At 44.1% G+C, this 15,625-nt stretch overlaps 1 protein-coding gene across 1 annotated transcript; it reads left to right on the top strand.

Annotated features, from left to right (window-relative positions):
- The first annotated feature begins 96 nt into the window (after positions 1-96).
- On the top strand, positions 97-6,686 carry smyd4 (SET and MYND domain containing 4). The gene is made up of 10 exons (XM_086176770.1): positions 97-283; positions 479-623; positions 1,443-1,532; positions 1,997-2,972; positions 3,866-4,114; positions 4,310-4,497; positions 4,881-5,028; positions 5,109-5,225; positions 5,384-5,507; positions 6,423-6,686. Exons 1-10 carry the CDS (start codon positions 150-152, stop codon positions 6,550-6,552), a joined length of 2,301 nt encoding a protein of 766 aa, XP_086032896.1. The 5' UTR covers positions 97-149; the 3' UTR covers positions 6,553-6,686.
- The last annotated feature ends 8,939 nt before the right edge of the window (positions 6,687-15,625 follow it).

The following is a 15,625-nucleotide window of genomic DNA, read 5'->3' as shown; positions in this document are numbered from 1 at the left end:
TTATTTTGAAGGGCTTAGCCGGAACTTGTTTTAACATAATTCAGGATGTAAACGCTAACTTGACTGCCCTGAGCTAGCCTCACATGTTTTTTTACACCAAGCCGGAATCTCCACCTGGTCTCCTCCGTAAGGGTCTGTCAAACTTAGAAATGGACCTTCCTTGCGTCCAGTGGCAGGATCACGTTTCGCGAATATGGACTGGACTCGATCCATCTGCGAAGGAGCGATTTACATCCCTCTCTGAAGTAGACGACGTTTTTAAACTCGCCTACGATCTAGTAACGTAAGTAGCTAGCTGACTGCTGAAACTTTGTTTTCTGACCATCCGTTCATCTAAGATCATTTTAAAACTAAATTTGTCTCACTTGTCAAATGTGGCATCATGCAATTCATAACGAAATCACAGCTTCCCCAACATAGTAATGCTCGTGTAATTACCGATGGGCCTTTTTTTTTTTTTGTCTGTGTTTATGTGCAGCCCTGCAGATTTGAACTTTGTGCAGACTATCTCAGCACAATACCTGACGGAGAAAAACGCAGATGAGGCGTTGAAACACAGGGAGAGGGGAAACTCCAGCTTCAGGAGTAGAGACTACACTTCAGCAGCTCTACACTACTCTCGGGTAAAGTGAACATCATCATCATTATCTTCTCTCTCTAGCAGCCATGATTTTGAGATCATCAAATCCACAGCCATGCATCACATTGTGCACCAAGATATTCAAAATCCTCTGCAAAGATAAGATCCCACTTTATTGATCCAACGCAGGGGAAACTCAATAGACACAGCAACATTACATGGGAAAAAAGTGTGCAAATAGTAATAATACAGAAGACTATGCAAATAGAGGATATAGATACAAACAAACAAGACCATAACAATATAAACAATAGAAAACAAAATATATGAAAAGAAATAAAAGAAAAGTGCCTCCTGCAGAGAATGGTAACAGGTATACAGTGGGAGATGCGGGTGGTAAAAGTCAAATGATAATGAGTAAGGTGTCCCAGATCGGTCTTTCCCAACCTTGTTTGAGCCACCGCACATATTTTGCATTGGAAAAATGACATGTCACACCACCAAATGAATATGTCAAAAACGTTTTTAATGAAATAGAATGACACTATAGTCTCAATTTGCTTACTTAGTGTGAAATCTGGCCCTGTTTGGTTGAACAAAGCTGATATTGACATTGTACTGTCTTGAGCTCACTTTTTTTACTTTCTTCTGACCACTACTTATACTTGGGCCTTTATCTGGGTCACAATGTTCTGCATTGTTGTGTCGATGTGCTTTTAGTATTGAACAGCCTGACAGCCAATGGGATGAGGTGCCTGTTGTAACGCTCACTCTCACGGTGACGCCACAGTCTGATAGTTTGCTTTTATTTGTATTCATGTTTTACACATTAGCATGTCTCTTCTGTCTCCTGTCGTGGCAGGGCGTATGTTTTGCTCCTCGAAGTTCAGAGCAGCTGTCCATGTGCTATGCCAACCGCTCTGCTGCGCTTTACCATCTGCACCAGGACCAGGTGAGACGGCAACAAATGCAGCGATAAAACAGAAAGGCCTAACAATATCAATCGACTGCTACTGTTGTCGTCACTTACATCAGTGGTCACTTGAAGAGGTTTTCGAGGAATCCTAAGAGAAATTCTGTTTCATATATGTTGTATCATCTTGATTCCCACCACTGAGTTAACTAGCATCAGCACACGCAAGCCCATTCTCATAAATGTGTGTGTACCCAAGACACACAAGTGAAATTGTTACCCATTCAGTATATACTTTAAATGGGAAATTTTATGGTCACTGAGCCTAAAAAGATGACCTCATTAATTTCTCTACCTGTCTGAGGTGTTTTCTCAAACCAGAATCTGTTTTATTTTGTGTGACTTTAATTTTTGTCTTTTTGCACCATAGCAACAGAAATCTATGCAGTGACACCGTCAATGTATTTTGGAATCTCAACCCAGTGCTCCTTCTCTTCCTCCAGGACTGTCTTGATGACATTGACCAGGCTCTGAAGAACGGCTACCCGTCTCATCTTACTCACAAACTGGACGACCGCCGGGCCCAGTGCCTTAAACGCCTCTCAGGCCTGGCTCACAGCAGATCATTCTCAAAGATTCACAAGGAGTCAGACGGAGGTGAAGGACCAGCGCCTGTCGCTCTCACTAAGTGGATTTCTCCTCAAGCTGCCGTTGAATTCAACCCGCGGAAAGGGCGACACGTAGTGGCTACGGAGAGAATAGCAGCTGGAGATGTGGTTATGAGTGAGAGGCCTTACAGTTGTGTCCTCATACCGGGGAGGACAGGAGGACAGACGGAGGTGGACGATGGAGTCTTTTTCGGCACGGAGCACAGGCGCTGTCACAGGTGCTTGACCGAAACGCTGCGTTCGCTGCCGTGCGACGGGTGCAGTTATAGCCGATATTGTTCGGCTCGCTGCAAGAGGGACGCCTGGGAAGAACATCACCGCTGGGAGTGTCCGCTCGGGGCAGAGCTGATGGCGATGGGTGTGATGTCACAGCTGGCTCTCAGGGTTACACTTAAGGCGGGGTTAAAAAATATCAGACTGGCGAGTGAGACACTTAGAGACCAAACCACCAACATGAATTCCAGTCCAGGTCATAAAAGTGAACCCAGTCCCATTTTATATTACGGTCACTCTTACTTGAGTGTGTTTTGCTTACTGCATCACCTCAGTTGCCACAGCGCTAAAGTGCGTTTCCTCTCAGCGGTAACCGTAGCAACCCTCTACCTAAAGCTCAGCAGGGCAGGACCACCACCTGCATCTTGGGAACTCAGTAGACCCTCAGGGGACACCGACCGGTCGGCTGACGGAAAAGAGGCGCAGACAGGCATCACAAGCCTCCGCCCGGAGCAGTGGCTGCTGGGAGGTGCAGTTCTGAGACACCTGCTGCAGCTGAGGTGTAACAGCCAGGCAGTCACCGTGCTGCAAGACTCAGGTTTGTCCCATTTTACCAAGAGGTTACATTATGAACTGAGACAACTGTATCTCCACCATAATGTAAACAATGCGCTGTTTTTTTTTTTTTTTTTATCAAAGTTTAAAAAACATGCAGTTTAGAAGCACTTTATACCGTACACACTTGGCATGCAGACAAGAGCATAGAATTAAATGGCTTACGGAGGATAACATCATAAAGTAATATGGTGTGAATATAAAAAAAATAGAATAAACTTAATTAGATACTAAATCAGGTTCAAGCACTCAATAAAAAACAGTGTTTACAACTTCTGTGGTGCTCATAAAAACTCTTCATAGATATATGCATTAATATATATAGATATTTTTTCACGGGCTGGTGTTTGGAGGATGAAACGCTAAAGCTAGTAAATGCAAGCAGCATGAAAAAGCACCACGCAGCACTTTTTCTCTCAATTATGCAAAGTGGCTTTTTTAAAGAATACCTTCATAATTCTATTTCACTTTATCTTCATTACTTTGCCGGACAAAATGGCAGCATTTGGGCTAAAAATAGTCTTTTAATTTGCAAAATGTGAAGTAAACAATATTCCTTCTGATCATTAGCTGGCAGAGTATCATCACTTCCAATATTTGCAGACTTCTGTGACATATTCTCCTCGAGAAGCATCCAAGAGAGCATCCTCAAATCACCACCCACTGTATTTTGGGCATTTTCAGAGGACCACTCTTTTGCTCGGGAGTGATTTTTGAGTTTTAAAAGTTTTGGAGTAGCTGATAGTAGAGTGCCTTAGTCCATGGAAGAAAAAAAAAATGCAACCAGGTTTTAAGCGATTGGCGAAGCCTCAGAGTTCAACGGAATAAAACCAGCCCTCGAGGACCATTTCCTTTTCTTACTATTTCATCTCACAGGGGTATCGAGCTCTCCGGTGCAGTCCAACCAGGAGATTCGAATTGCTACAGCAATATTCCCGACTCTCAGTCTCCTGAATCACTCCTGCCGTCCCAACACCAGCCTCGTATTCGCTACGGGAAGCGGAGGCGGACGCTCAGGAATCGTCGAGAACGTCACGGTATGCGGCGACGACGCCCGCGGAGTGTCTGTGACCATCAGGGCTGCCAAGACCGTCGATCCTGGACAAGAGATCCTGCACTGTTACGGTGAGGAGATGACTGGTTTTTATGAATCCGAGCCGTTCCGATTCAAGAACTCTGAGGTCCAAAGAACACAAAGCCCGATATCTTGTCAATACTGATGTTGAGGAATACAATTCTGGGATTTCGATCAAAATATTATGAACAATTGTTTCTTCTAAAACATTATTTTCATTCATCACCATCTGCGTCCTCCTCCAGGGCCTCACAGCAGTAGGATGGTGACCTCAGAACGCCAGCGGCTCCTTCAGGATCAGTATTATTTCCTGTGCCGGTGCGAGGCCTGCACAGAGGAGGGCGGCGTCCGTGACGGACGACAGTCGCCAGACGAAGGAGACGCTCAACAAAAGCCTGGGTTTCTGTGTGGTTCGTGCAGAGGGCCTCTCAGAGTGAGTGTTCCGGTTTAGTGTAGCTCAAATGTAGCGTTCACTCATTTAAGGTGTTTTTTTTTTTTTTTTTTTTTGCCATATATTTTGTCCTCATGATTTCTGTCGTAATTGAATCCCATTTCCAAAAAGAAGCTGTTCATGAAGAATTTTAAATGTCATGTATTTTTCCCTTTCAGCTGCATCAAAGTATTTCTAATATTTCATCTGTTACTTTATTAAATGATTTTAAGTTTTAATTTTATCAAAATATCCACCCCTTGTTTCATTTGACCCCCAGAGGTTCTCAGTACCTATTGATTTAATTTTTTGCGGCGTTTTTTTTTTAGACAGCAATAACCTATCGCCCTGTGATACGATCTTTCTTTCACTTCTCTTGGTCTCAGAAAACCATCGAAGACGGGGGCGGAGAATTTAGATGCGCTCGACCGTCGTGCGGTCGGTGCGTTTCGTCCTCTGCGGTGAGCCAGAGACTACGGGAAACAAGACTGGCCCTGGAAAAGGCCGTGGAGCTCATGGAGAAAGACAGACCAGGTGATCGTGGGCGTCCAGCTCCAAAATTCACCTGTTCGTCTTTGGAACATCCATCTTAAATATCCGCGCCCTTCCAACAGACGAGGCCCTCCGACTGCTGGGACGACCTCGAGACGGACGCGACCTGATCCTGGCGGAGACACACCCACTCCAGGGGGAGCTGGCAGACGCGACGGCGAGGGCATACGCTACCATCGGTGAGAGTAACAACACGTGTTGAGCCTCAGGAGAGGAAACCACAGCGTGCAAGAGGGCAGGCATTTAAAAAAAAAACAAACGGCGATGCAAACAAAAGGACAAAAAGATAACGTTCGATAATCTGAACCGATGAATACATAACTTGCCACTGTTGCAGGCGACTGGAAGAGCGCGGCCTCGCATCTGGAGCGGAGCGCCTCGGCTGTGGGCTCCCAGTACGGAGAGGACAGCGTGGAGATGGGTCGACAGCTCTTCAAATTAGCCCAGCTACATTTCAACGGGTGAGGGAACGTTGTTATGCTGCAAGACCGCGGAGGGGACGGCATTATTGGGGACACGGAGCTCAGCAAATCCTGCATATGCGCCATAAAGTTTTTTTTTTTCTATTAACATTACATATATACACTGCTCAAAAAAATAAAGGTAACACTAAAATAACACATCCTAGATTTGAATGAATACAAGATTATTATTAAAGACGTTGTTCTCTACATAGTTGAATGTGCTGACACAAAATTACGCAAAAATGATCAATGGAAATCAAATGTATTAACCCAAGGATGGGCAATTATTCTGACTGGCGGGCCACATTTCTTATTTATTTTTTATGCCCAGGCCAACTAGGTATCATTTAAATTGGACAAAATAAAAATCTAAATATTAATTTTTTTTGGCATTTAATTCCAACTTTAAAGTCATTCATGATCATATATATACACCGACATTATTTTGTATGTAATCATTCATACAAAATTAAACAAAAGGGAAAAAATCAGGATTTTTTTAAAATTCAAATTGATTGAAAACGCTTATTAGAATATTCAAAGAAAATAGTTTGGCGAGACGGATAAAAAAGCAAAACTGGCCGTCAAATGCCCAGGTCTGTATTAAGCCATGGAGGTCTGGATTTGGAGTCACACTAAAAAAATTAAAAAGTGAAAAAAAAAACGGATCCAAATTTAATGTAATGTCCTTAAAACAAGTCAAAACGGATCAGTGTTGCTTCCTAAGTGGACAGTTTGATTTCACAGAAGTGTGATTGACTTGGAGTTACATTGTTCCCTTTATTTTTTTCCGCATTATATATATAAATATGAATGTGTATGTACGTGCACGCATGTAAAACTTAACAGTCTTTATAATTCAACTGAGAGGAATAGTTGTCACAATTTAATGACTTCTCTTCTGTCTGTTAGTGGTGCGAGACGCCAAGCCTTGACCGTCATCCCCGCGGCGAGACGTCTCCTCCGCCTTCACTGCGGCCGCCACTGCTCCGAACTGCAGGAGCTGCGTGCCATGGAGGACTGTCTGCACGGGTCCACTTAAATATTCACAAAACGGGAAAAAGAATTTGGATATTTTGTACCCACATAAACTGAATAAAGTCTGAAAACGTCAACTTTTTGTGTAAATTGGCATTTCCCCCGTTTCGGCCTGCGTTTGATCCGTCCGTTCTTCCGCGGAGCTCCGGGGTTTATTATAGTTCACCGTAGCTCTCTGACCCCTTGGCGTCAGAATGTATCCATCAATAATTTCAATTTCATGCTTCAGCGGTGGACATGCAACATGAAACAACTTATCCAACGAGGTACTTCCAGGTTACGCTTACCTCTAAATTAAACTCTTTTTTTTTTTTTTTTTTTGTCGTTGTTTGCTTTTCAGCCTGCTGAGAAAGCTTTTCCGGCACGGCGACTCAATCAATTGTTAAAACTTGCTAATGTAGTCAAGGTTCAACAAATACCAGGGTGGAACGGAGGCAGGGGTGAAGCACTCCTGACCTTTAGGGGGCAGCAAATATCCAGAAACAATTAAAAACCTGTCACACCCAGAGCAGAAGCAAAGCCAAGCAAAATGTAGTTCAGACTGCTTGAACTTCCAGGATCCACCCTGTGTCCTCCAGGAGCACCTTGACCCGGTATCTCCACGGATCACTCAGGGTTATTTATTTTTCTTTTTTTTTTTTCAGGCTCGCCACTAAAAGGTAGAGGCTCACTGGTCTTCAGAGATTGGGGCGGCGGGCGGGCGGGGGGGGGTTCCCATAGAGAAAAGACAATAACGTTTGAATCGCTGCTGGAAATGCTGAGGCATCTGCCAGTTCGACGTCAGCGGTATGTGGCGTGCAGCCAGTCCTGACAGATGCGGGGCGGCGGACTGTCAAGGTCGGGGCGCAGCTGCTGAAATCAACCTAAAGATTTCACCGTAACGGTGAAATATTTCCAGGTGGCCAAATTTTCTTGCTGATTTTTTTATCCAGCGCAATATTACTGTAGATCCAAAACAAGAGCATAAATATCAACGATACTGCGACGAGTCACAAATGTTGAGGTTTACGTTGCTGCTTGTTTTCTGTGTGATTTCGGAGTTGCTGGGAATTTTGTAGTTGCGGTTCGGGGTGCGAGGAATTCTGGGGTTTTTACCTGGAATTGAACGGGAACAATTAGTCGCATGGCAGCTTGTGTGGCGAGGCTGTAGCCAACGTTTTACCGTCAAACAGGTGTGTTTCCCTGACTAAAATGCAACAATGTTATGCTTTTTTCTGTTAAATTAGAGCTAAGTATAGAAATCCCTAGCCTTAATCTCTTCTATATTGTATGCTGTTGCTATTGTTCTGCCTGTGACAATAACTTTCACCACCCACCCCTCTCACTCTCCTATTCTGACCCCTCTGGAGGGTCTCATATTCACCTTTCTCCAGTGAGTTCCTACCACCCTGAAAGGTACTTGAGCCCCTCACTCCCACGACACAATGCTCTCTGGTCTTCGCGTCCCCCTCCCTCCTTCCCTCCCTCCTCCTCTAAGTGGATTTGTTCCTTTCGTCCGCTACTTCCGATCCCCCCCCCCCCGTCTTTCACCGCCGCTCTCCGGCGCCGAGGACATCTGACACATGATACAGAGGATGGGGATGCGGTCGGCGCTCATGTAAAAATAAAATCCCCCATCACTCTCCTGCACAAGGTTATTACCGACTATCATGGAAATGGCCGGCAGTTAATCACAGTCACCCTGGAGTGAATTTTAAATACTACCATGGATTAAAAGACGACAGCTCGGAAAGATTCGGCTCCCGGGTCGGGACCGGAATTGAAACGTGAATTGGTTTGCGGACGAATGGTTCATTCTGACCCGAAAGAGAGCGAGAGAGGCTGAATAGGGAACCCTGGTCTGTGTGTTTGAGGGGCGACGCGATTTCAGGTTCGGGAGAGCGAGGCTTTCTAAATTTGGCACATGTGCACGAGAGGTGTGTGTTCCAGTGGACACGGCGATGGGTCAGCAGGGCTGGCAGAGCCACGGGCAATCACTCCGCTGAAGCAGCCCCAAACGCACTCACACACTTATGACTAAGCAGCTCCACTCGTACAATGTGAGGTTTGGATTGGCACTTGGGTCTACATTTTCCCTGTTTTGTTTTTTTTTTTTCTTCCCCTTAGACTGGCAGGTGAAGTCACGAGTTTTACCCCACCTGGTGCGTCTGGAGGTTGTGCACGTTCGCATCGGGCGGCTTTCCGCCCGTCCTCTCGGTTTTAACTGCTTTGTCGTGCGAAACAAGCCGACAGATTGTTGACACACTCCCTGGGAGGTCGCTCCTCCGCTCCCGGTTGATTCCAGATATGAAGGCGGAATATTGCTGGCATTATTCATTCCACTCTGGAGAACAATAACCCAGGTGACGTGCTAAAAAAAAAATAAATAAAGGGAAATAAAAAATATTGAGGAGAAAGTTGCCCTTGGGGAAATTTATTTATTTACTTAGTTTATATTCAGGGGCATCAGCATTCTCCTCTGCTGCCCGCAGCACTAAATATGTCGAGTGATAAATAAAGGTCTGCAACGCTCCTTTTTCCTACTTCTGTAACATCCATAAAAGTGTATTTTCACAATGACACACCACGACTAATATGAGATGTAGCAGGTATTTTGTCTGGAGTGCTTCTCTTCTCGACGCAGCCAGGCTTCGGTTTCAAAAAAACAGGCCGAAGATCTATGTTATCAAGCGGGGTAAAAGCTAAGAATAGATCTGCCTCCTCCCCTTTGATAGAAATAATGACCTCCCCTTTTTAATTTGCCCCATCGTAATAAATGAAAGATAATCTCTTCCTCCCCTTTATCCATCTATTCACGTCTCTTTTGCTCCGCAAATGTTCCCCTCTGTCCTACGTCTCTAATGGCCAAGTATTTTCAGCACCGCGCTGAAACACTGGGTGATGGAGGACATTTACCCCCGTGATTTCTCAATCTTCCCCTTCATTAGTTATCTCTTGCTGCCATTCAATGCAATCCTTTACCGCTGAATTTCACACACACACACACACACACACATACACGCTTTTTTTTCCTCGGAAAATATCACCTGCAGCCCATGTGGTGTATTTCTTTGTTATTTGTGCAAAGGTGCTCCCGGTGGCCCATCCCCAAGCGTTTTGGTTGTGATATACGAACAAAAGCACACTAAGAGTCGCAACTGCGAGGATGATGGAAGGAAATGCTAAAAGAGAACTGAGATGTTTTGTTTGTTTTTTTTTTCCCCAAATTGTAGTTTTGAAACAAATACGATTCGTATTTCATTTTCTTCATGCGGCTATAAATACATACTCTTTCCCGTGATGATGATGGCGATGATGTTATTCGAGCTCCGAGGTTCTTCAATGTCGCTTAAATCACCAAACATGAACTGCAGACTGTTCATTGGATTGAAGGAGGATTTTATGCTTTTCCCTGGAGATAACAAAATAAAACCTTCTTTGCAATGCACCTACTAAACATTAATCATCTGTGTAAAATAAGAATAAATGGGAAAAGTTCTGTTTTTTTATGCGTGTATTTATCCTTCATCTGTTGCAATTGAGCTCTTTGAAACGTAAACTTATTTAATATTATTTCATTTTTTGGAACTAGCGCTGTGTTTTTTATTTCCATATGTCTCACCTGCCGTCTCATGAGGTGAAGGTGACTTTGAGAGGAGCGGGTCGTGAGGGTTTAAAGGGTCAAATTGGGAGAAATTGTGTTCCCAGTGGTTCATTGTACTGTTTATCGCTATACACACTCTCACAAACACACATAGCCATGTTTCTACGGTATTCCCATTACATATTTGCATTATACCAATCTTGATTGGAATACTCGGGGGTGGGAAATTCTCCTAATATTTACTAATGTTACTTTCATTTTCAAAAATGCATGAGGGTTGTGGTGATTTGCATGGAATCAAGGTTTATGATGCTTTGGGACCAGGCAGCTGCAAATCTTCAAAATAAAACACAGAAAATACACTTTGAGGTTTCATCGAATGGGACCGACTTTCTTTAAAATTGGAAAAAAAAAAAAGAGATAAAAAAAAAAAAAAAAATCAACAAATGATGTCATGAAACCGTATCGTGTAAAAGCGGCACGTACAAAACGTATTTGAGAGTTATTGAAACTGGATCGCCTCTCGGCGGGACGGGCCGACCCCTCCTAACGGGACTGGCGGCGGGCCAGCGCCTTGCCCTGACTCAGGCATCTGGTTCACTTTCCAAGTGTCACCGATACACTTCACCCCCTCCAGCCCGAGTGTCTTAACCGCCACGGGGACCTCGGTGTCTCCGGCCAACGGCAGCCATGAGGACTAACGACGGTCACCTGAACATCAGATACCAACCCTTTTGTAATTCAATCTAAAGGAGGTGTTGCGAGCCGGGTATCCGTGTCAATACTTTGTCGCGTTTGGCTTAATGTAAACGTTATCGACCAATGCGAGAAATCTAACTGCTCAGGAGTAGTGGGAGGTTACAAACATACAGGAAGTCCTGAATATTTATCTTCCGTGCCACCTGTGATTACCCAATCTCTTAGCAAATTGTATGCATTCCCATTTCCTAATAGTATGGTAAACGCGACGAATTAGAAAACACAATCCGTTGCGGGTGAGGAACAAACAATAGCCCACGAAAAGTAATCTTTGCGGTAATCTTCAAGGTCACACAACACTGCAGGCACTCCCGGGTGGCTCTCACACACTTTGTAATTCAATCTAAATTCCCTCTTAGCAGGTCAAGTATCCGCATCAATTGATCATTACATAGTCATAATTAAATCAATATTTAACTGAAAGAGGTCTCGGATATTAATATTACCGGACGGGTATCGTGTTCTTAAAGCTCATTGCGGCACCCGTTGGGCTTCCCAGACGTAACTGAGACTAAACCGCCTGAAATGAATATGAAGATTTCTCCTCTCTTATTTACAAAGCCGGCGGCCGAGCCTGATTTATTCCCAACATCGGATCACATCGAGACGTGGCATCTCACGCCCAGCCCGCTGCAAAAAAATGCAGAAAGCACTGCAATGATGATTTCATGTCTTTGGCGTTAAGGTAACAAAATCATAAAACTTTTAACCAGTAGCACTACGGTGATATGGTCGATAACATACTACATTTTGTAAAGTTAAGCAAAATACTGTGCTTTCAGAATTTGCCCAACATTAGCTAGTTCTATCCTGTCTTGCTTGGTCATGTAAATAAGCCGTCTTTATTTCTATAATTTTCAACCTTGGTATCAGATTTAAATGGATATTCCCATCCAATGTGAATATAGTGTTTTTAAAATTTTTCTTTATCAACATTTCCCTTTTTTACATTTCTAGTTTCCAGCTCTCAAGAATAGGAAATCACCCCTTTGTCACATAAAATTAAATAATCTGTATACAAACTGGATTGTCCTTGAATGTGAAATGTATTCAATAATCAGACTGGTTACTTCTGCCTGTATTTTTTTTCTCACCACATTCTCTGTTTTGGGATTAGAATAGAAAATATTGGAGCCGAAATCCCCTGCCTGCAAGTGAGATGCGAATAATGGGGATTGTTGTATATATCCCAACATATACTGCTCAAAAAAATAAAGGTTGAATAAAGGTTCAACACTTGAACAACACAATGTAACTCCAAGTCAATCACACTTCTGTGAAATCATAGTGTCCACTCAGGAAGCAACACAGATTCATTTTGACTTGTTTTAAGGACATTACATCAAAGTTGGATCAGCCTGGAGTTTGTTTTTACACTTTAATTTTGAGTGTGATTCCTAATCCAGACCTCCATGGGTTGATACAATTGATTTCCATTGATCATTTTTGTGTGATTTTGTTGTCAGCACATTCAACTGTGTAAAGAGCAAAGTATTTCATAAGAATATTTCATTCATTTAGATCTCGGATGTGTTTTTTAAGTGTTCCCTTTATTTTTTTGAGCAGTGTATATACACAGAGAGTATGTGGATGATGTGAAGGACTCTCAGGGATTATTTTACAGAAATGTATATAACCTGCAAAGAAATGCACTGGCGGTACCCCAACGTGAACTCCTCGCTTCCCAACCGGCCAACTTGGTTCTGCTGGTCTGGCAGAGAGCTCGCTCTATTACAACTCTAAATGACTAATTAATGGTCCTGGGACAGGTGACACCGTCTCCTCTAGATCCGTTTACACCCTCGTCCCCGCAGCTCCGACTGGACCCCGCCGAGCCGGGTGTTTTGCTTCTCCCTCACCTCTATCCTCCTTGTCACCTCCCTCGTCCCCTCATCTCTTATTCATCCCGTGGCGGAGTACTGTTTAAGAAGCGGGTGTGTGGGTAGAGACCAGGACGGTCGAGCGGACGGGGATAAAGGCAGGGACGGAAGCAGATTAACAGAGGAACCCTGTTCTCGGAAAAGGGTCGCGTTAAATGCGGAAGCCGGTGTCCCCCCCCCGCCCGCCCCTCGCTTGTAAGCCTCCATGTTCGTAGTCGCCTCGGAGCCCTTGAACCTCTAACCCCGTAACCACTTTAAGTGAACAATATTGCACGAATTCACAACATGGCAGGCCGGAGAGGATGGAGGATTTAAGGTGGAACGGCCGTTACTCCTGAGCTCCCTTGTGTATCATCATCTGTCTCCTGGCACTCGAACGGAGAGCCGCAGGATGAGAGTGTGCATGCAAAGCTCCTTTTTCTTTTTCATTTCCTTTCGGCTTTACCCTTCAGGGCTCGCCACGGCGAATCAACCTTCTCCAACTAACCCTATTCTCTGTACCCTCCTCTCTCACACCGGATGACTCCATGTCCTCTTCCTAAATCCATAAATCTTCTCTTTGGTCTTCTCTAGTTCCCCTGCCTGGCAGTTGCAACCTCAGCATCATTTCTACCAATATATCTACTATCCCTCAGTCTGGCTTCTCTGACCTTCTCTCCAAAATATCTAACATGTGCTGTCCCTCTGATGGACTCGTACCTGATCCGATCCATCCTGGTCACTCCCAAAGAGAAATTCAACATCTCCATCTCCGCTACCTCCAGTTCTGCTTCCTTTCTTTGCTTCAATGCCATTGTCTCTAAGCCATACAGCATCACTGCTCTCCCCACCTTTCCTTTTATTCTGGCTGATACCCTTTTATCATATATTAGCCGTGACCCTTTTTTTTTCACCCATTCCAACCTGCTTGAACCCATCTCTTCATGTCTTTTCTACACTCTTCATTGCTCCGAACTGTTGACCCTAGGTACTTGAAATCCACCTTCTTTATCTCCACTCCCTGTAGCCTCACCATTCCACTTGTGTCTCTCTCATTCACACATATATTCTGTCTTGCTGCGACTAACCTTCATCCCTCTCCTTTCCAGAGCATACCTCCGCCTCTCTGGATTTTCGTCCACCTGTTCCCTGCTCTCACTACAGATCCCAATGTCGTCCGCAAACTTCATGGTCCATGGAGATTCCTGTCTAACCTCATCAGTCAGCCTGTCAATCACCATCCCAAAAAAGAAGGTGCTCAGAGCAGATCCTTGATGAAGTCCCACCACCACCTTGAACATCTCTGTCACACCTACAGCCCACCACACCACTGCCTCACAGCTAGCATACATGTCCTGCACCCGTCTAAGACACTTATAGTCCCTCTAGACTCCCTCATACAGAATCACAGTTCCTCTCTCTGCACCCTTTCGTAGGCTTTTTCGAGGTCTACAGAGGCACACTGCTGCTCGCTCTGACCTTCTCTGGACTTGTCTATCAGCAGTCTTAAAGTAAATATTGCATTTGATGTACTCTTTCGATGCCTGAAACCATACCGTTGCTCACAAATGCAAAGGCTCCTCAAGTCACTTTAACAGCAAAGGGAATTTAAAATTTCTAAAAGTGAGGCATGTCGACAGCAGGTATGTCACTCCGCTTTAAGTCTTTTTCTAAAAAAAAAAAAAAAATAATGAACGGGAGCCAAATGTCTTTCCAAAGGCAAGAGACTCTGGTGAGGATGAAAAGTAAGGCAAAGGCATTAAAACTTGTGTCTGCTATTTAAGCTTCGGGATGAACGTGGGCGCAGTTGGGAAAAGTTGTATCACACAACCATAATTAACAGCTCTCAACACGAGCAGCAAAGTTGTTCTTTAATAAGCTGTCCTTACCTGTGCTTCGCTCAAACTACACACAAAGGATCTGTAAAAAAGTAATAAACATTGTAATGTGTATCTTCAGCGGTTTCGCATAATGAAAACACAATGACAACATTAAAATCAGCAAAACCACCCACTCAGTTCTCATCAAGACCTGTAATTCTGCAAGCGCTTGACAACAGCTTAACGCGAGATGTCTCTACTTGACAGTGACTTCTCAGTTTGCGCGACCTCGAGGCGTGGAGCCTCCACGTCACCAAAATATTTTTGATTTTTAAGAATCAGGTCATTTCCGCATACAAAAAGCTAACACTTTCAACAGTGAAAATGGAGCAACGGTTTCTCCTGTAAAATATATCTGCATGGTAAAGCATGAATATTTCGCCCGGGGCAGTCCATCACCTGGAGGGGGGCATCATATTACAATAATATACAGTCATATTTTATCGGCTACTGTTGTCAGGTGTTGCATCTTCTCACAAAACTCACCACGGGGGAGTGTCGGGCGAATGACGAAGGTGACGGCAACGTGTCCGCTGCTGTGTCGTGACATTCGCGGATTTAAGGGGACAGGCAAGAACGCACGCGCCATGTTTCTCTCTATAATTGAAATACTTAAGAGTACTACAGCATTGACACATCAATAATCATGGGTAACACTGCAGGCTGGTTTATAATCCACTGTGTCAAGTTCTAGTAAAGCATGTAAACTAAATGAAAATAGAACGCTGTGAATTTACACTTCCATCGGACACTTTGTTTTCAGTATCGAAATATACAGCGCCATAAAATCCTCCTCTCTCCTTTTCCTGAAGTAGGCGAGAAAAGTGACAGTAATGTATAGCCGCAGTCGGGCGGAGCAGAGACGCTATCTCACGCACTCAGAGGCAGTAAATCTCACATGTTATAAACAGTCCATGTTACTGGGACTAAATAACGGGGGCCAAGAATGTAGTATATAGCACAGCGTAAATGAAGGTGTAATGAACTACTTACTGG

This window comes from Fistularia commersonii, chromosome 29 (genome assembly GCF_037954325.1).
Source record: "Fistularia commersonii isolate RoL2024-O1a breed Wild chromosome 29, RoL_Fcom_v1.0, whole genome shotgun sequence".
Classification (NCBI taxonomy): domain Eukaryota; kingdom Metazoa; phylum Chordata; class Actinopteri; order Syngnathiformes; family Fistulariidae; genus Fistularia; species Fistularia commersonii.
The sequence above is the reverse complement of the archived record's forward strand: the minus strand, read 5'-3'. Positions and strand labels throughout refer to the sequence as shown.